The sequence below is a fragment of the Limanda limanda genome, chromosome 11 (assembly GCF_963576545.1).
Source record: "Limanda limanda chromosome 11, fLimLim1.1, whole genome shotgun sequence".
Classification (NCBI taxonomy): domain Eukaryota; kingdom Metazoa; phylum Chordata; class Actinopteri; order Pleuronectiformes; family Pleuronectidae; genus Limanda; species Limanda limanda.
Genome location: NC_083646.1, coordinates 17,197,150 through 17,217,811, shown reverse-complemented (window position 1 = coordinate 17,217,811; position 20,662 = coordinate 17,197,150). Strand labels below are relative to the sequence as shown.

At 42.2% G+C, this 20,662-nt stretch overlaps 2 protein-coding genes across 6 annotated transcripts in view; both read right to left on the bottom strand.

The window, feature by feature from the left end:
• Positions 1-12,689, bottom strand: part of LOC133014292 (transmembrane protein 65-like) — a 46,406-nt gene extending 33,717 nt beyond the window's left edge. The window contains exons 1-2 of the mRNA XM_061081487.1: positions 12,582-12,689; positions 11,849-12,164 (exon numbers count right to left, since the gene is read on the bottom strand). Of these exons, the coding sequence (XP_060937470.1) occupies positions 11,849-12,125 (277 nt within the window). The 5' untranslated portion in view covers positions 12,126-12,164; positions 12,582-12,689. The remainder of the gene's footprint in view (positions 1-11,848; positions 12,165-12,581) is intronic.
• Positions 12,690-14,512: 1,823 nt separating this feature from the next.
• The window catches only part of LOC133014367 (protein MTSS 1-like), a 51,118-nt gene continuing 44,968 nt past the window's right edge, over positions 14,513-20,662 (bottom strand). For all 5 annotated transcript variants that reach the window (XM_061081582.1, XM_061081584.1, XM_061081585.1 and 2 more), the window contains 5 exons: positions 19,864-20,121; positions 19,430-19,636; positions 18,698-18,857; positions 18,333-18,614; positions 14,513-18,194 (listed from right to left, as the gene is read on the bottom strand). In XM_061081582.1, the coding sequence (XP_060937565.1) occupies positions 17,683-18,194; positions 18,333-18,614; positions 18,698-18,857; positions 19,430-19,636; positions 19,864-20,121 (1,419 nt within the window). In that variant the 3' untranslated portion in view covers positions 14,513-17,682. The remainder of the gene's footprint in view (positions 18,195-18,332; positions 18,615-18,697; positions 18,858-19,429; positions 19,637-19,863; positions 20,122-20,662) is intronic.

Genomic DNA, 20,662 nt, shown 5'->3' with positions numbered 1-20,662 from the left:
GCCTGAAATAACTCAAATCCACACTTTACAACCGCACCCTCAGCATCACACAGGGATGAAGGCTCTATGAGACCACGCATTTGAAATGAATGGTGAACACCCTCTTCACATGTTGATGGTGATACACACCTACAGAATGTTGCAGTAAATGTAAAGCACAGTTTTACCTCCAGGGGATTTAAATACAGATTCCTCTGCGTCCCACTAACACTACTCAGTCTTGCTGATGAATATAAGCGTGGCATGTTTTCTAACTCAAGTTAATTGCAGTTGATTGCTGGTGACGTCCTAAGTGCCAAGTAGTCAGGGATCAGATGACTCACAGAGACAGATGGTTACTGACCATGGTGCTGGTTCTTCTAAAGATCTTTTCTGGCACATTATAGCAGCGGCACAAGTGTTAGTATTCTTTTGTTACCGGACAAAATGTCTGCTGTGAAAAGGGTCTGTTGATCCTAGTGTGAGATGATTATGCATCTTTATGAATGGCTTTGCTCGGTTTTACTGCAGAGAGCAGCAAGAAGAGAGATGATAGCATTCAGTATGACCGTGGCGTCCCGGCTGAGTAACAGTGGCAGATAAAGCAGGAGGAGCAGTAAAGGAACGAGCTTTGTCTTGAAAAGTGCTTCTGCACAACATTTGCATTTGTTTTGCAGAGAATGGAAGAAGCTCTGAGTGTGACCCGTTTAAATAACCTGAAATAGTCAGCAAGAGACAACAGGGAAACAGGCTTTAAATCAGACCTGGAGTCCGGAGGATGAGTGGTCTGATATTGAATGGTACAACTAAACACACATCACAAGGTGCAAGGTGGTCCGGAGCGATTCGACAATAACAAAGAAGAGCCTGCACACTTATGACACTCTACTATTTGAAAACTGCACTAACATTTAACTTAGAATAAATACCGAAAACTGCTACACCCAATATTATTTTAATTAGCAATAGATCATGTCAATATATTGGAAAGAGATCACCAACAGTGAAACCAACAAACCAACCTCACCATCTCCTGACCCTGCTGTTCTCTTCAGCTCGACTGAGCCTTTTATCATCGTTCAGTTCATTGTTTTGGTTTTGGTTCCTTTACTTTGCAGTTTTTCTCTTCAGTCTCTGACTTCAGCCTTGTGGGACTGTGGTGAGATCAGACGTCACTTGAAATCCTCTGAACAGCTCAGGTACAGACCAAGGACAAGAGCAGGCAGGTTTGACGAGTAGTGAGCAGTGGCACATTTAGTAAAAGGCAGCGACAGAAGGAGAGAAAGAAAGAATTTGAAATGCAACACAGAAGAGAAATGGACAAGAAACGAAAGAGGTGACAAGAAGTGCGTATGTGTTGTCTCTAAAGGTTGTGCTGTCCATCCCTGTCTCAGAGACGCTGAAGCTCACAACCTCGTGATCGAACGCACGGGCTCACGAAACAAACGCAACCTTGAATATTAAACGCATCCCGCAGCGAATAATAACATTACTGAGGCTTCCGTGGTGCCTGTGTAATTGAATTCATGCCTTGATCCATCTGTTTGGGTTTCATGAGAAGGACGAACCATATGCAGAGATTTTCCTCCTCACTTCGCATTTTTTGAATTAGATTTTAATTGGTGGACAATCTCACATATAGGCGTCTGTTTATAATGGGATTCTTTTCTGTGAAAACCTGACCTTGATGTATTCTCTTAGTTCTAGACTTCACACAGGGAAAATAACTTTTGTTGTGTATCAGGTGAAGATGTACAAAAAATAGTTTTCTTCTATTCATTATAACACAGTCTCTCCTGATTCAGTATTCAGACTCCTTCAGGCTTTGCAGCGTTAATAGTGTGGAAAATTCAGTTTAGAGAAGAAGTTATCTACACTCCACAACCAGTAAAATGGAAACAGTTTTAGAAATGCAGATTGTAAATTGAAAAACTGAATACCTCATTTATGAGTGTCCAGACTCTTAATTCAGTTCTTTGTAGAAAAACCTCTTTGGCAGCAGCTCCAGCTTCAGTCCTCTTGGTTGAATCTCTCCAGGCTCTGAACACCTGGATTTGGCCAGTTTATCTCATTCTTCCTGACAGATTCTCTCACACAGATTAAATGGGAAGTGTCCATGAACTGTTGTTGGGACTGAGGCCCAGTGATCTGAGTTTTCAACAAAGGCCCATAAAACGTGAGGCCTAAACGCGATCCTGAGACCAGCCCTAGAGTGTTCCGGGGTGTCGACACTCCAACCCCCCCCAGCAGCAGGCCCTGGTGGGAGATGTTGCAGGCCGCTCTAAAAAAAACCCAAATGAGACTCTGAAACACCCACTGAGGTCGAATCCCCGCCCACTAAGGTCGGGACCCTGACATCTAATTGGCTGAGGGCAACACTGACCCTTGACCCCTCCTCCAGGGGGGCAGGTACCTCCCAGGTAGAACAAAACCCCTGTGCTCCCAGAAATCTGCCTCTTTTCCACGCTGCTCAAGTTGTTTTCTGACCTCAAGAGGTCTAACCACACGACTCAGTAACTAAGGAGGCGATTAGACGTTTGTTTAATATCATTTTATTTGAAGTCGTTTCATTTTCTTCTTTTATCTCAGTCAAAGTTTTATCTTGATAGGACCTTTCCTGTTTTAACTTGAAAGACCGAAACAGGAAGTGCCCCGCTGGACGGACTCCGACACTTCCATAGACTTTTCTTTTTTCCAACGATCCACAAACGGCTTCCACAAAGCCGTTCCCTGCAGAAGCGCGACGTTCATCCCGCTGAGGAGTAAGAGACAATTCACTCCGTTCCTGTAAACCAGCACGTTCTCCGCTGTTACAGAAGAAAGGCGAAGTTTCATTCCGTCAAGACAGCAGGAATAATTCGCTTCCTTTTCCGGTCCAGCGGCCGAGCCCGGAGCTCCGCTCGTGAGAGAGACCACGTGATTCACTGGCCCCCGACACATTCGCGCAGACGCGCAGGCACATCGCGAGGGTTGTACAGTAAGAGACTTGATTATCTGGGCAGATAAGTAGCATATTGTTTAATATATTTGAGTGTATTTGTTTGTGGGACCTCCGTGTCTCATTGTTTAGCCACGACGATTCGGCTACTTCCGGTTCATTTCCGGTTACGGCCTTGTGCCACAGTTTTTAAGCGCCGTGACTAAACGTCTCCGGTTGCACTCGTTCCCGTCTGAAGAACCTTACAGAGATTTTACCGTCGGACTTCAGCACACAACGCCGTTTGAGTGCTGAGCGGTAAAGTAAAAGTAACTTGTTTCTGACGGTGTTTTTAAGAGCTTCTTTGAACTCTCCTTGCATGCCTTCTCTTCTCTCTCTCTCTCTCCTTCTAAACCGACCTATACACCCGTTCCGATCTGTATTTAGAATACAGTTCATGTAACAGTTAAATCTATATTTAAAGGGCCTGAAAACATCTGGCCGCCATTTTGAAGCCAAAGCTAAACCAGAACAAAGAATCCTTTGTTCCACCTCCTCCTTTGTGCCTCACACGTGGTCCGGCGGCCATTTGAGATTATTCATCGGTAGACCCGCCCTCAATTCTGGCTCTAAATTCAGAACGAACCCGCCATTTTGTTTTGTAGTTTTAAGCCTAACATTGTCGGCCTCCATCTTGGATGTGACGTCACTACGTGACTGCGTCATCGCCACGCTCCCTCCCTTTTCTCTCTCGCTCTCTCACACACACACACACCCACACACACACACACACACACCCACACAGACACTTTGATAGACACAGACAGATGCATACACACTCAGATACACATAGGTGGATACATGTGTCTTCTAAATTGTGATAAATGCTGCTGCTGTTGTGATCTTTGAAATATGGGAGTTTGTTAAGATGATGAATCATTAAATAACACTAACTTTATTTCACACACACACATAGACACACACACACAGAGAGACACTTTGACACAGACACACACACACATAGAGACAGACATACATAGGTAGACCGCAGGTTGTCCATGTATTTTTCTGAATTGTGATAAGTGCTGCTGCGGTGTTTATCTTTGAAATATTGGAGCTTGTTAAAATGAGGAATCATTGAATAACATAACTTTATTTCCCCTTTTTAATAAATACTTTTGTAATTAAAGTATCTGTAGTCTGTGATTATTTGTACATAAGTGTGTGAATACAGCTGGATTATGATTGCCTGTGCTCGAACTTAGAAGCCTTCACTGTTTATTAAGTAATCGTTAATATTAAAATATTGACATTAATTAATTTGACATTTATCATTATGAGACTGATAATTATAGCTTGACATCGTTGGTCCCTGGAAACCAGGGTGGTGCCCCCCTTTCTCAATTATTAATATAGATAGTATTATTCTTAAATTGATAATTTTATTGTTTTTGACTAATTATTTTCATTATTCTTGGTTGATAACCTTATCATTGTTAATTGATAGCTTGTACTTTCTAATTGATAATTCCTATTTTCTCATTAGTGGTTTTATTGTTATTTGATTACTGATCATCTTCAATTAATAATTTAATTATTTTTGATAGATAATTTTTATTATTTTAATAATCATATTTCATGATTATTAATAATTAGCCAACGTCAAGTCTACTCCTATTGCACAACACTGTCATCTTCAGGTTTCCCTACAGACCCTCTACAGGCTTTATCTGGGAGATTCAAGGACTAACTTGCTTACCACCCTGACCAAGGCCCTTCCCGGTTGCCCAGTTTGGTCAGACAGCCAATTCTGACAAGTCCTGACGTGGTTGCAAAATTCCTCCTCTTCACATTTATTAAGACCACTTTGCTGGTGTAAACACGCAGGGCTTCACACATGGTTTAATGCCCCCTGCCCTGATTTATTGCCACTTCATTGCTTGGCCTTTGTCCTGACATACATTATGAATTGTGGGACTAATAAAACCAGGCTTGTGCCTTCCTAGAATCAGTCCTGTCACTTCCTTTATGACACCGCCAAGACAATCAAAGCAAACAGGATGCACCAGTTTGAGATGATACCCTGAACATCTGAATATTTTCGCAAATGAGATTGAAGTTTTAGATTTTTAACACGTTTGGAAACATCTCAATCACATTATTGTGGGTTATTGGGGAGATTGGTGAGCAACAATAGCACATGTATGGAATTAAATTTGAATCTACAAGACAACAAGAATTTAAAGATTTATTGAAGCTTGGAAGTTGTTGTCGTTAATTTTGATTTTTGAAAACCCCAACAGGCAGGAAGTAGGAAGGGAGGGGAAGGGTTCACGAGACATGCAGCTAATTTCAGGCTTAAACCTGTCGTCTATATCCAGTGAGTCACACTCATATAATAACCGCTGAGGCAGAATGAAGAAAAGAAAAGCTGCTCCTCTTCCTCAATACATCAAGGTAGATGCCTGGTGGTGACGGGACACAGCTTTCACCATAAAAGATGGAATATAATATCACTATGAAAGCAATCTAATGTGCACTGAATATATTAGGCATCTCTCTGAAATCCACAAACCTGAGGATGGAGGCTTTAATGGTGGATTCATTAAACGGAGTCGTTTAAGATGAAGAAGAATTTTTTAACAAATGGTTATTGGAATGGAAGAAAAATGAAATGCTCGGCCTCCCCAGCATGAATCTCGCTCTGCAGTGCTTTGAGAGAAATTGCCTCCATGTGGTCTCATCTCATGTTTTCCTTTCCACCAGCAGCCTTGTGGGAAATGTCCCTGAGTCACCATGTGACCCAACGCTCATGATCACGAGATCCAGATGGACCAGAGGAGGATTTATTCACCAATCTGATGCACCTCTCCTTCACCTCGCTCTACATCTGCTCCTCCTGTCTCCCGTCTTGTACATTAAGATACATATATATGCAAATATATGCTGCCTGTCCGAGAAAGAAAGCTTTTCCTACTTCTTAAAATGTGTATAGATCAGCATGTACCGCCCAGTGATACAGATTTAAATTCAAACTAATGCAAAGAAGCTTTCAACTGCAACGAAGCAGAGTCAAAAAACTGTATTGTCTGTCTTCTTTTGTTTTTCTTTCGTTTCAGTTTTCAGTAAAAACATTTTCAGCCATTTTGCAGCTTATGCTATTCGTCATATTAGAGGAAAATCAATCACATTTCGGGTTTGATTCAGCCCTCCTGACGATTGAGGGGCTGCTTCAAAGATGATCTGAACGGATCATCTGGGCAAATGATCTCATAGTGTGAAGGGTTCAGGGACACTTCGAATCGTAAGTGTGTTCCTGCGTGTGGACTGGTTCGTACAGCGTGTGCATTCTCACGATTGGAACATTATAAATAGGCTACATCTGCTCTTAAATCTGTGGTCTCGGTTTATGTTTTGAAGATCCTCCAGTATGCTGCAGACATTAGTGCTAAAATTCAACAACAAGAAAATCGCATTTTCCACTTCTCCTGCTTCATTGGTTTTTACGATGTTTATCAACTAAATGCGTTTCAGTGTAAATTATATGGTGTAGTGAATGAATCTGGAGATCCTCATCATCATTATGACTGTGGAGCCACAGTGGAGCCGTCTCTCATTTCTAATAACGCTATTCTTTTTATTAATGCAGCAGCATTAACAAGTGATAGGGTCAGTCATTTCTTTTCTTTACCATGAAACAACAAAGAAAACACCTCGAGCTTCACACTTTCACTTTGCTCTCGGTCAGAGATGAAATTAAGTTTTGTTTGAACTTTATTTCTTACTATTTGTCTATATCTTCTCAATTTTGTTGATATTTTTTTCAATTTCTGCCTCATACTAAAATTACTGACCCAGTTGTCCCAGAGTGGTAAAACAGGTATTAATATTCATATATTAAAATAGCTGAGTCATTCTGCACCAGTCTCATTAAAGAGCAGCTCCCGCTTTGCTCTGACTTCTCCCCTCTTCATCCTTTCTTTCCCTCCTGTTTACTTCTCTCCTCCATATATCTTCAGCCTTTAAACTCACTTTTTTTCTTCAAATTTGACTCCATCGCCTCTCAGGTCTTCTCTCTGAAATGGACCATGGCTGCATTTCCACAAGCCTAAGAAACGAGGGTGTTCTTGTGCAGGACCTTCGCTAGAAATGGCTGCTCCCTCGGGCCCTAAAAAGCTGAGTACACTTCTGTTTTTTTGCAGAAGACTTAGAAAACCTTTTCAACCTTTTCAAACAGTGAAATGGAAGTTCAGACACAGAAACTGGATAAAGACAAACTGGCAACAGCCCAACCGACCTAAACTAACACTTCCAAAGAACAGAAACCCAGATGTGGGCCACTTCAGGCAGTGATGTGGCCCTTCTGTCCTTCTTGTGGCTCGAACAAAATGGATGTTAGCCTAAAGTTGCCCAAATAGCAAATGTGGCCCAAATATCCCAGAATATATGTTGGCGAACATGCAGTGCTCTAGGTACGGTGTAGTCTTAATGTGAACCTGCATGTGGTAAATGGTGAATATGGCCCAAATAGCAAAAAACTAATTTTTGGTTGACATTCAAAATGACCAATCATCCAACTCTGCCGATATGAATCAGAGAACTTTGGAATGTATTAAAGGACCCTCGTTATGATAATTGTAAAAAAATCCTCCAACTGTTTTCTTTAGCTCTGTGGAGCGATCGGCATCAGCTCGTTGTTTTTCTGCCCACAGCTTTCATCTCTAATCTTCTGGTTCACTCTGACTGCTCTCATCATCAGGATTGATATATTTTCTTTTTGCCACATCAGGCAGCTATTTTCAGCAGAATAAGCTCTGATAAACCCATTGTGGGAACTTCCTGCCCGGCAGCACCAAACGGGACACGGACAAACCCAGTGACTAACTAGTGAACAACGAGCAACATTCACTCAGGAGGTGGAGGAGAACAAAAGCAGACCTCAAAAGAGATAGATTTTTTTATTTATAGTCACCCGAGACACAAACTCAAAATGAATGCTGGCGTTGTTCAGTGTCTATCATAGACTGAAAATAAATATGTATGACACATCTCTACACTTCTTCTCATTAAAATCAAGCTAAAAGATCCTGTCTCGACCAATCATATCCGTCAAAGCAGTCAATTATGACGTTTCAACCAGTTTTTTTTGCGTCAAATATTATATTTAAACTTTAAACACCAAAACGTGCATTTGGTGAAAAGAGCTACGCAAAATTACAGAAACCATCCCGTTTTTAGTTTGGTCCATGTCCCATCCATTAAAGGAGGTGCAGCCAGCCACCAGGTGGCGATCAAGATGATTTGGCTTCACTTTTGGGGAGATGGCTTGTCGTCCGTTTTTATATACAGTCAACGCGTTGTGACTACAAAGTGTGTAAATAGGCAACTATTTCCTAAAACATGCATCATATGAATTTTAGAAAGAGATGAAATGTCAATGTTGAGTTTCGTTGATTAATTCAGGTTTAAAAGTGAGACTTTTACTGCCTTTGTGTTTCTTACAGGAGCATAAAGATCAGGCTTTAAAATCTCAATCTCACTTAGCAATACAGAGTGTGACTCTTATTTAACAGCACAATGGAGCATGGGAAGGAAGCTGAATGTGCTCTCAGTACAAATGGACACCCCCATCCTTCACAGACAGCCCTGCAGCACCCATCATTAACCTCTGATAACTGTCCAGTGCTGAGATATGTCTATATGACTACACCAAGCTTCTTCTTGACTCAGCCAACCTGCATAAAACCGTAGAGAAAATAAGGGCTTGGCTTCAGGTGTCTCTGTGCAGAGAGGATGGACGCTGATGAGCCTGTCAAAAAAATACTCCACCTCTCAGTCAGCGAGTGTGAGAGAGTGTGTGAACCAGTTCAGCAGTAACTGACTCAGCTCGTCCGCAGCCCGTATACAGGAGGTAAGAGAATCCCTGAGGATTTTATAGCATGAAGGTGAGGCTGTAGCTGAAGGTGCAGCCAGGTCGGCCCCATAGGGGAGAGCAGAGGAAAGTACACGTCCTCTGTTTACAGTCACGTCAGTGCACCCCCTCACATTATTCTCAATCGCAGTAGAGAAAAGAGAAGTATGGAGCTTCAATAGAGACTGACATTTAACAACAATAAGAAGAGTCCTGCAAGCAGCAAAGCAAAATTTGTTAGCTTTCTTTGTCTTGTTTTCTTTCCCTAGTGGGTTGTATAGTTTTTTTGTGTCAGTAAAAGATCTGCAAAGTTGAAAAGCACAAAGCTCCTCTCTCACTTCGCCAGAAGTCCAGCCAAGACTTCCGTATCACATTTGCATTATGCTTGTCTTGCAGCTATTCTGTCACGCCCCCGTGCAAAGCCAGAGGCCAACGTTTCCTACACGTGCTCAAGCAGTTGACCAATCAAAACAGAGTGGGCCAGCTGGCCAATCAGAGCAGGGTCTTTAACCAAGTGTTTCAGACAGAGGCTGAAAAGAGGAGCTGCAGCAATAGACACTATAAGGAAAGTGATGTGTTTTTCGGACCATTAGAGAGTGAAAACCTTTTCAAGCAATAACCCAAATTATATTTACAATATGAGCATAATATGTGTGTTTTTCCGCCCTTTCTTGACACATCTTCCAATGGTCCAATATGGGTGAGAACTTTCATGGAGTTCACCATCGGCAGCTAGGGCCCAACCAATTGAGGAACATATAGGCCAACAGAATGATCAAGAACCCGCCCAACTGTGCTGTGGTTCACCAGGAGGACTTCTTCAAGCCCCAAGATCTAACTGAAGTTGGTGAAGATGGCGTTCAACAGTACACTTCCACAATGACAACTGTGAATATAACTGGGTTATTTTTGTTCCCATGGTGAGAGGTGACCTATATTGCCTGATCAATAATGTATGGATCCATACCATAACACGCAGCTGACAGCAGCATGCTCCCATCACTCAATTATATTTATTGCTGTGAAACAAGATGAGGCTGAATCTACATGTTGAATAGGAGCCTGACTGATTTATTGGCTGGTTGAAAATAACGGCCGATATGAGCCTTTTACATATTAGTGTCAACATTTATGTCCAAACTCCAAAATATATATATGATTTATTTTACAGTATGAGCAATGCAGAAAAGATTAACATTTATGTTTATTGTATCGATTCAAGTTCTATAGATTTGGTTGCATTTGTGAATATTTAATTAATATATATTAGCACGTTTTTTTAAATATCTATAATAAAGTTTCTGGTTTAACTGTATAATATCAAGCCTCAGTTAGATGTCTTTGTCATAATAGTTTGAAAACAAAATCTTAAGAATGATATATATATCAACCAATACATTGGTATAGGAAAGTGTGTACTTACTAATATCGGCATCACCCACCAAAATTCATATCTTTCAGGTTCTAATGAAAAGTGAAGAAGTCTTTTTTTATTTAAGTTTTAGGAGAAAAACATAAAATTGAGTCTTGTAAACCAAACAAATAGATGGAACTTTTCAAGCCACAGTGTCAGAGGGATGCTGATATTAATAATATTAACAGTGACCCTCTGGGCTGTGATGTATGTGCATGCCCTTGTCTGATGATTATTATTCACAGTCTCACACGTTGTACAGTGAGCAGGAACAGTACAGACCTGACACTATTCAGAGCAGCATATGCACGTATGCTCAACATTCAGCAGAGTGTTGATATCTGCTTTAAAGGAACAGCCTGTACAGCCTGAGTGGAACAGCTAGCTACTGAGTGGAACACATCATTAGCACTCAAATGGCAACTCTGAAATGTTTGCATGAAGAAATTCAGAGGTTTTAAAGGCTCATCCTCCATTTAAATCTTCTCTGCAGGGAAAACATTGGTCCGTCATGAAACCAGATGTTAGAGTAAACACAAACTTAATTCTCACAGAACTGAAACAATTATTTACCCACAAGTCACATGACTCATATCGACATTTTCACCGACAACACTGAGGCAGCATTGATTTCCAGTAAATACTTAATATATAATATTCTCAATGGCTTTTAGGTTGTTTGTTGTTTGTCATTGTTCATTTCATATCCAATATCCGATAATTCAGCGGCGATGAAACACAAAACCATGAGACAGAACGACGAGAAGCGATTTTTTAAATTTAAACTTTATACTTTACTGCTGGAGAAAAATGTCAGAACAGCATCACTCTCCCAGAGCCTTAAATGATGTAAGGACTTCATCATCACTCGTGTCCTCCTCCTCCTCCTCCCTGCTCTCCATCTCAGTATTGATCCACTCCCTTTTTCTCTCTCCCTATGTGGGACATCTCCAGTGCTCCTCCTTATCTTATACTGTACTGTACTCCCATAATTCAGTTTAATGAAACCTCAATGCTGTGCTCATGCTGCAGACTGCAAATGGAACTGCTGCGACATCTGACCATGCAGCTGAAAACGCTCGATTGTGGAGACTACGCTGAATACGCAGCTCAGTACCTTGTGGGGATTGGACTGGTCATAAAGTCTAAAATCTTCATAAGCAGATTATGCAGAATATGCAGAAGACGAGGGACAAGAGTTTGGAACTGGATGCCTTCTGGTTTCCCTCTTGTTCCCATTTCTACTTTGACCAATCATGCTTGAGCAGGCTTTAGTTGCACGTAGGAGATTACAGTGCAACTTCACAATGTTATAATGACATAATAAAACACAAAGGCTCAGAACTGCACCATGAAACCATGAAACCCTCGATTTAATTTGAATATACTGGACTATGACCTGCAGTAGAGCATCATAACGGTGCAAAAACTATTCAATCCTTTTATAAATTGTTAAAATAAGTGATTTATTTTTCAATGAGGTATTTTTCAAGATGCTCATGCGTTTGTTATGATTCATAAACTAAAGTTATGGCTGAAAGACTGACGCTTGAATCAGCTTCGGATGTACCGTGGCTCATGAGCTCATTTAAAGTGTGAACATGCTGTAGTGTACCACATCACCTACCTTGAGCTATGGCTATGGACTCGAACCTGTGCAGCTCCCGCAGCAGACAGGTGCGCTCGGTGGGGTGCAGGCTGTAGATGAACTCCTTGGCGCCCTGGGGCGAGTCGAGCGGCTCCGTGGACTCCGGGTGAGTGCCCAGGCTGCGCCGCTGCAACAGCGAGGGGAGCCGGGACCAGGCGGCGGGAGCCTGGCCGCTGCCGAGCCCGGCTCGGGTGAGCCCGGCGCCGGCTCTCAGGGAGAGGGCGGGCCGCAGGAGGCTCCGCAGGCAGGGCAGCATCTCCGGGGAGGAGGGAGGGGAAGCGACGCGGAGGAGATCCTGGAGGAGAGGAAGAACATCGGACCCGGCTATCACCTGGTCTTCAAATCGCGACACATGACACGATTGAGCTTGAATTCATCGCTGCAATGATCGCATGAAAACACCCCCCTCTCCTCCTCCATCTCCTCCTCCTCTTCCTCAGCCTGGGTCAGGCTATTTCAGGGCAAAGCTCGGGCCTGACACCAACAACCACACACACACACACAACCACACACACCAACACACACACACACACACACACACTGATCCCAGCTGGTGTCACGCTATGGAGGAGGAAGGTGGACAGCGATGCGTCAGGAGTCCTCGCACCCGAACTGGAACTTGTCTAATCGGACGCACTTCAGTCGATGCTCCGCTGTCCCGCACACCATCCACCCTCCCCCGGACAGAACCCCCCACCCTGCGGCCTCTTACCTGCTGGGAGCTGCTGGAGCCGAGAACACCACCAAACTGCTTCTGCTCTGTGCGCAAGGGAAATAATCACATCTTTGCGAGCGTGAACCCGAGAAGCTGTAACCTCTGGCTGACAGGATGCTGTGTGTGTGTGTGAGGGGAGGGGAGGAGAGGGGAGGAAAGGGGAGGGGAGGAGAGGGGAGGGATGTTCTCCAATGGCTGCGCTGCTCCGTGCGTAACAGTGACGCCACAGACGGACGCACGCAGGCTACGTTCTTCTCCCAGGGGCTGATGGTCAGATGTGTTCATGCTACACAGGTTGTGTAGGTGCACATGTCTTTATTCTGATGAGAAATACAATGTTACAGTTTGTTTCTGTGAATTATTATAATTAAAACAAATTATTTATATTAAACCTTTCAAAACAGAGTTAAAAGCAAACGTTTAAACACTGGGTAAGATGTGTCTGTTGATTGTGATTTTAGATTTGGTATCATATGATTTGCCGATGACATTTTATTCATTTATTTATTATCTCTTACGTTTTGTATTCTTGTTTTATTTGTCCTCCTTGTAAATCCTTTGCTATGGCTTTTTTCTTAATAGTTGCTTCATAAATAGTCATTATTAATAATATTATTGTGTTTTTATGTATTTATTTGGTTAGAACAACGTTATTATTATTATCATTATAAGTAGCAGTAGTAGTAGTAGTATCATATGCATTTAGTGTATGTGGTGCATCAGGAGTATTTTAGTTGGATATGTATGCATGAACATGAACAATCATCCAGGGGGAATCACAATGAGTTGTTTAAACCCCCTGTATCTCAATAAAGTATTTTAATGTCTAATATCCATATACCATTTCAATGTGCTACTATTCATATGAGGTATCTTTAAAATATTATAGACTATTGATATCAGCAGTAGAGTGCTTGTGTGCGTGCTTGTGCGCGTGTGCGTGTGTGTGTGTGTCCATTCCTCCTCAGGCATTTAACCAGACCTCAGCTGGAGTCCACACCCCAAGAAACTATGACACCATGTGGAAGTTATTTGTCTGAGAGGGGAAGTCAGTCAGTACCACAAAGAGGAAAAGAGGAAATCCAGTCATAATTTAACACTTATGTTTACGACCTCTTCTGGTTCCTTTCAGTTTATTTTGTCTAATAGAGTATATGGGTGTTTTCAGGCCTCTCAGAATTAGAGGAGTAAAGCTTTTATTCAAGCAGACACTAAACTGAGTTTGGGTAATTTAAAGTAGCATAGACTAGGTCGACCCCTGGTGGCCAGAGTCATAGAAACAAAGTGTTCATATCCTGATAAGAGTGCAGCATCTATCATTTTCTGTAGCGAAATTATACCTATTATATATTTACAAACATCTTAATAGTCATACAATATACAGTATGCTACTCTTTAGTCTACATATACCACTTTATACTCATATTATATTACAAATGCCACACCTGGCGGCTATACACTTATAATCTCCTATCTCCTCAAAGTTAAAGCCAAATGAAGTCAAATCCATGTGCGATCATTCATTGCCACTGCACTTTACTCAAGTACATTTCCCCACATATCATATTTGAGTCTGTGGTGAAATGTGCATAGTATTCTCTGTGTTCTTGATTGATTTTATTTTATTCTTTACTTTATTCAATGCCTTCTCTTGTTTACGTAATTATATAAATCTGCTGCTGTAACAAGTACATTTCCTCGGTGTGGGTTCAATTAAGTTGATCTTATGTTATATTATCACTTTAATAAAAAATGAAAATTGGTCTACTTTTCCTTTCTGTCGACGAGGACTGTGTGAAACTACAGAACTGCTATGAAATGAATCTCGAGGTGACATGATACAGTCAACTACTGAATCTTGAAAGAAAAGTTCGTATTAGAGAGGTGGACACATGGAGGCTGCACGTTCAAGAGGCACAGAGGTAAAGTAAAATTGATATATATTTTTATTATAACGCTAAAGCTGTCATTACACAAAAAACAAATAACAACCTTTTTACTTCCTGAAACAAACTGCATCATAGCCTGTTGAACTGTACATGGGATGAGAGAGAGAGAGAGAGTTCACCTCTCCTCGGGGTGGGGGCTGGGTCGGAGCAATAAGATAAAAACTATAAACCAGGTTAAACTGAAAGTTCAAACCCTCACAAACTATAAACTTCTTTATCATAAGATATAGTGACATTTGGCAGCTCTGATATAATATATTTATATATATATATATTTATGCTAGCAATTTAAATATGAAAAATTACAGGATGTCAATACAAGTTTCAGACAAGTGGACGGCCAAAAAAAGAAAAAAAAAACAGAGAAAAACAAGAATATTAACATCATCAACAATATCGAGAACTGAATGCTGGGTTTGCAAAAATGCCTAAGCAGCGATGTCACCTTTCCACAGAGGGTATGTTCAATGCCAAATGTGCTTTGTGATGTAATCCCCTGTTCTTTCGCTGCCTCCCTTCTATTTAACCTCTCTATAATATACAATAATACACTAAACGCATGGGACATGTTGAAAATACTATAAACAAAGTGGATTTTCTTGCTGCGATGTCTCTGGGAGACTACAAGGCCAGAGAGGCCAGACACTGGGGCACCATGTCATTTGTTCAAATCTAATAAGATGCCAAACAGATTAAGTGTTCAATGTCATTTTCACAACTGAGGTGCAAACATGTTAAATTGTAACCATCCTCAAGGTGGCTCTGCATGTCTCTACCAACAAACTTCCCAGCAGGGTTGATGTCAGTCCAGTTTCTGCTCAGTCAATCCCAACTGTGACCAACCAGGACGTCCTGGTGAGATCAGAAGCAAATATATTTTCTTGACTTGAATAGAAACTGCATCCCTGCATCGTCCAGAAATCTGCTCTCATAATACTGATTCAAATGTCTCCACTGCAGAACCCAGACTTTTCTTTTCTCTGAGAACCTGCAGCTCAGAAAAAAAATACACTTTCTTGCAGCATTTCTCTTATTATTCAAATACTCTCTATGCATGAGTTGGTGTGAAATAAGGGACTTAAAGTGAATTGTAGCGGGACAGTCGAACATTTCACTGCTACAATCAGATAACACATGCATGAATAGATGAGGCAACTCTATAACTCTGATATTTTATACAAGTATAAAAATAGTGATAGGTTGAGAAAGACGAAACGATGATTTAAAGACTGACAAAGAAAATAAATTACAAAAACGCGTGAGGTCCTGGACTAACTTGTGCAGCTAAATAATATTTACACTTTCATACATGTCATAGTAGCCATGGTCTCACAGTGCTTGAACCGAAAAGAAAAAATGAAAACACAGACGATAAGTCAGTGACATTAAACACTTTCAGTTTTTAGTCTTAAAACTGAATAAGTCTGATGGAAAAGCCTCAGATCCTCAAAACATCCTGTTGTTCAGATACAAAAAATGAATGCACCCATAACGATGAGGCTCTTAAATTACACAATGAATTTCAATGTGAGTTTCTAGAAGGAAAAAGTTTATGATACCAATACAAACAAATATGACAGGTGAAAACGAATGAATTAAAAAATGCATGCAAGCTAAAGTCGTTTCAAAGAGGAAAGAGTTCGACAGCAACCAGACAGAAGAATAGAAACAGTGTGGGATTATCACTGAGAACTCAAACTGTTTTGCCTCATCAACTTCTATAAAAACGTTTTAATACTATATATGTATATAGTAATGTTATAAGCGATCAATGCACAGGCGGTAGTGTGGCAGATAAATGCTACAAAACAAGAAGAGGCTAATATATAAGGACTAATATATAACTACAAACCACTGAGGAGTAGCTGCACCGCTCGGCATGTAGATACTGCAGATTAAATGAGAAACATATTGGAGGCGATAATGAAAGAGAAAACCAATTCGCATCGTGAGGCATTTGGGGTATGATGATCGTCGCATAAACATTTATGTCTTTAGATGTGAAACTGAATGAAGTTGACACAGAGGAGCAGGCGGAAATGTGGCAAAGACGCAGAGTGAGAAGCACCGACACAAACACTCGTATAATTATTTACAAATCATGTTAATACTAAATGAAACTACAAAACAGAAAGTTACTCATCACGCGTGTGGCGATAGAGTCCTTTGCTTTTTGAGATGTCTCTGTTGTTCACACCTCCGCCCTGTGGAGCTCTGTGGACGTGTTTAAGTATTTGAACTGTGAGTTCAGGACGGCTTTGACAACACAGCAGCTTCCTAAAGCCATCAGGCGTCTCTTTAAACAAGTGAGTGGCCACTGCAGTCCAGGAGGTGCCAAATGGAGCCATTACTCCTCTAGTGCACCTGGATATTGCTCTCTTGACGCTGTGTTGTTCTTGCAGTGGCTGCTGTTGTGCTTCTTCTGCCAGGACACTATGCAGCTAGAGTGCTTGTTCATCCCTCTGTGGTACAATGCATTCTCACAACAAGAGGTGTTTAGACAGTGTTTTTCACGCTGAGAAGAGGCAGACACAAGTCATCCTCGTCCAACCCTCGTCTTCAGGGACAAGACTGAACCAAAGTGCGTCTTTACTGTTCTCTTGAAGACATGGACAGAGTGTGAGGTGACGCTGCTCGGTGCTTCTTGCTATTAACAGGAATGTCCTCATGTTTTACACTGGGATTACGCAGTTACCGGCTCGGATTTGCAAATACATTTTATTGCTTAGGCCAGAATCCTTTATTGTGATGTTTGTAAGAAATAAGGTATTTCCTCTTTGTCTTACACAGACTGTTCAACTAAGGCGCTACCTTAAATGGGCCTGTGATCCACAACTTATATTTTAACAAACCTGGCTTGATGTATTTTCTGTGGCATCTTAAGCCAAACTAGGAAACTTGGTGATTGCATATCTATGTTTCCCTCTCATTCTGTAGTGAGAGATTCTCACAGATGGAATTTTACACTGAGAAATGTAGAGTAGGTGCCAATGACTTCTCAAGCTAGCATTAGAAGTCTTATCTGTACATTGCATCTCTAGCAGCAACACTTTTTATTTTAAAGCCTTTAACCTCATTTACAAATATAATGGAGGGGAGCCTCAATTTTATGACACAGGGTCATGATTCTGAATATTGTGATGCTGTCATCATGCGATGCGTGGTGAGGAGCGATCATTGGTGAGGGTTCTCTTGAGCTTGACTCCCTCGCGAATGGCCACCAGCATGTTTCCCTGCCCCCCTTCCCTCGGCTCCTCTCCTCCAGTCTCGCTCTGAAGGTGCTGCTGGGTCAACTGGTTGGGCAGTGGGACGGTGGGGGGGTTGGTCGTAGCCTGACCGCTCCACGACATCACAGGCAACGTGTCGACATCCTCACCTCCTGGAAATGTTGGAGAGTATGGGATTTCTCCTCCTCCTCTCCTCTCCTCAGCATTCATGTTCCCATTAACCGCTGCGGACATATCAGGCACCGTTGGGATTTTCACCGGGACGACCGGCGTGCGAATATGGATGGGGCCTGTACCCCCGACAGAGCCTGAGCGCCGAGCGGAAGGTTTCGAGGACGGAGTGCGGCGGATTGTGGCAGTCCCCGGGGTAGGATAGGAGCCAGAGGCATTATGGGAGCTGGATCCGGAATAAAACCCCTGACCTGAACATGGGCCTGCAATGACACAACAAGAACAATGATTTCATCCATAAATTAATTAATTTCACTTAAGGTACATTTTATTATAGTATACAAGAAAGCAGAAATAAAAAGACTTGAAGTATTCATCTGATGAGGTCTAAAAGATTCTACCTGTAGGGGTGGGGGGATAAGGGCCTGTAGGGCTGGATGGATAAGCTCCTGTGTGGACTGGTGTGGGAGGATAAGACCCGGCGGGGTAGGCCCCCTGTCCAGGGTACGGAGCCTGTTTGCTGGGCAGACCGGCTGTGGAGGCTGGGCGTTTGGTCTGGAACATGCGACGGTAGGACTGACTGATGTCACTGTTTCTGGGGATGGTGGAGGACTTGTCAAAGTCAGAATGCTGCTGCTCAGGCTCCTGGTCTCCAGCCATTGAGAAATAGTCATAATCTGACACTAGAGGGAGAAGAGAGACAGAGGGGTTAGGAGGGAACTTTTCAAAATTGGTGTTGGGACTGATTCTGGAGAGTTCATGTTACCTTGTGAAGGTATGGTGTCTTCGGAGCAGCAGGGTGTGTTGGTCTGCGTGCTGTAGCCACTCGAGCACTGCATGGAGTCCCTGCTGGACCTCTGGGTGTCCAGCTCCAGACCTCTGGACAAGACTAGGGCCAGTTCCTCGTGGACCTCGATATCACCAGCCTGTAAAAATCGCCCAAATGAAAAAAAACAAGCAAAAAACATTTAGTAACCAGAGTCTGAACGTCTGGATAAGGCCAGGTTTCATTTATTGAAGCCATTACAATCATTAGGTACAACTTATTAGACTCATTAAATAGGAACATTAGTGGTGGGAGCCTCACTCATGTGGTTTAAATGCCACGACGGCAAAAACATCGACCCTGCTGGAAGTTGAATGAGAGGTCATCTGAAACTCAATTATCACAACTGCCAGAAAATGTAGACTGACTTGTGTTTGTGTAGATAAGGTATTGGCAGAAAGAAAGAGGTAAACAAATGACTGTATAATTCTCATGTTGGTATGGGGGGAATTTACCTCTGGCTGCAGCAGAGTACAGGAGTTTTATAAGTATAAATCAGGTCGAACAAAGTGACTTAATGTTTAACAAGCCTACAAGACTCACTTATTAAAACTCCCAATGTTGAGATTAATCTAAATAAGAATAAATGAGGAAATAATTCAGAAAAGAAGAGTTATTGAAGAGCTGAGGTATCAAACCCAGACAAACATTAGGAGATGGAGACTGACTGACCTTGAGAGGTGCCGCCACAGTCCTGCTTTTCTCTACCACAGAAGTCGATGAGCTTGGTGTTTGTAGCACAGCCCGAGCTGGTGTCGAAGTCGAGCCGTCACTGTTCATGTTACCATTACTGTTGATTACAGCCGGGGTCTCCTTGTCTTTCTTCCTCCTTAGTGTGTTGACCATGGGCTGGTCGTAAGGCCCTGGCTTTGCCCAGTCCTGGGAAGGAAGACGTCAACGTTTACTGTTGATACTAAATATTTCTCTGTTGAACATTTAAAAGCTTCATCTCCCCATCTCAGTTTTAAAGCGTGCAGAATTTACTTAGTATTAAAGATGGAAACTTATCAAATGCATGTACCCATGACACATCAAAAAAAACAATGAACCAGGTTTGCATGTCGAACAAACACTGGATAAGGAGGCTGGGACTACGCTGAACAAACCTTCCAGGTTGGGACCTGAGATGACGGCACCATGGGCGAGCCCATCGTGCAGTATTGAGTGTAGTCTGGTAGCAAGGCTGAGGCTGGACGGGACCATGAGCGAGTGGGGCAGGAGGAGGAGGTGGAGGTGGAGGTGGAGGATGAGGAGGAGGGGGGGTAGAACGGGAAGGCGGTGGCTGACCCCGAGCCCAAACTCCCCCCGTTGCTATGCAGGTAGAGGGAACTGGCCGGACTGTAGTGGTCAAAGCCATTGGCCAACTGGATGTGTGTGCATCGGTGGGAGGAACGGATGGTAACAGAAACAAACATACAATGAGATAAATTATTGAAATGATAAAAAACAGGACAAAACAAAACTGAAAACATCACTGAGGAGAAATCATTCAAAAATGAACACAAACATAATGAGGAGGTACGGAGCCCCCTAAGGGTCATGGCAATAACTTTTTTGAAGATTAAATTTGCGTACTCTCGCAATAAGTTTAATTTTTTTCTCCCAATAGTTTCCCCATTGTCATTATGCAACATCATCATCTCATTAAAGGCAAAGGAAGTGAGTCCGACAGCATCATGCACATCACTCTGACTCTATGCATTCTTCTGGAGTGACCTCTTGATCTTAGAATTTAAAGAAGTTTCACTAAATGTACAACTATGACTATTAAGCAGCTTGCTAATACTATATCAGAATACTGCATGCTCAGTTCATATAAAATAAAATAAGCTGATCCACACTGCAGGGTTGCCGTGGGACACATGTGGATATGGGCTGCATATGGCTCAGAAGGAATAGAAAATA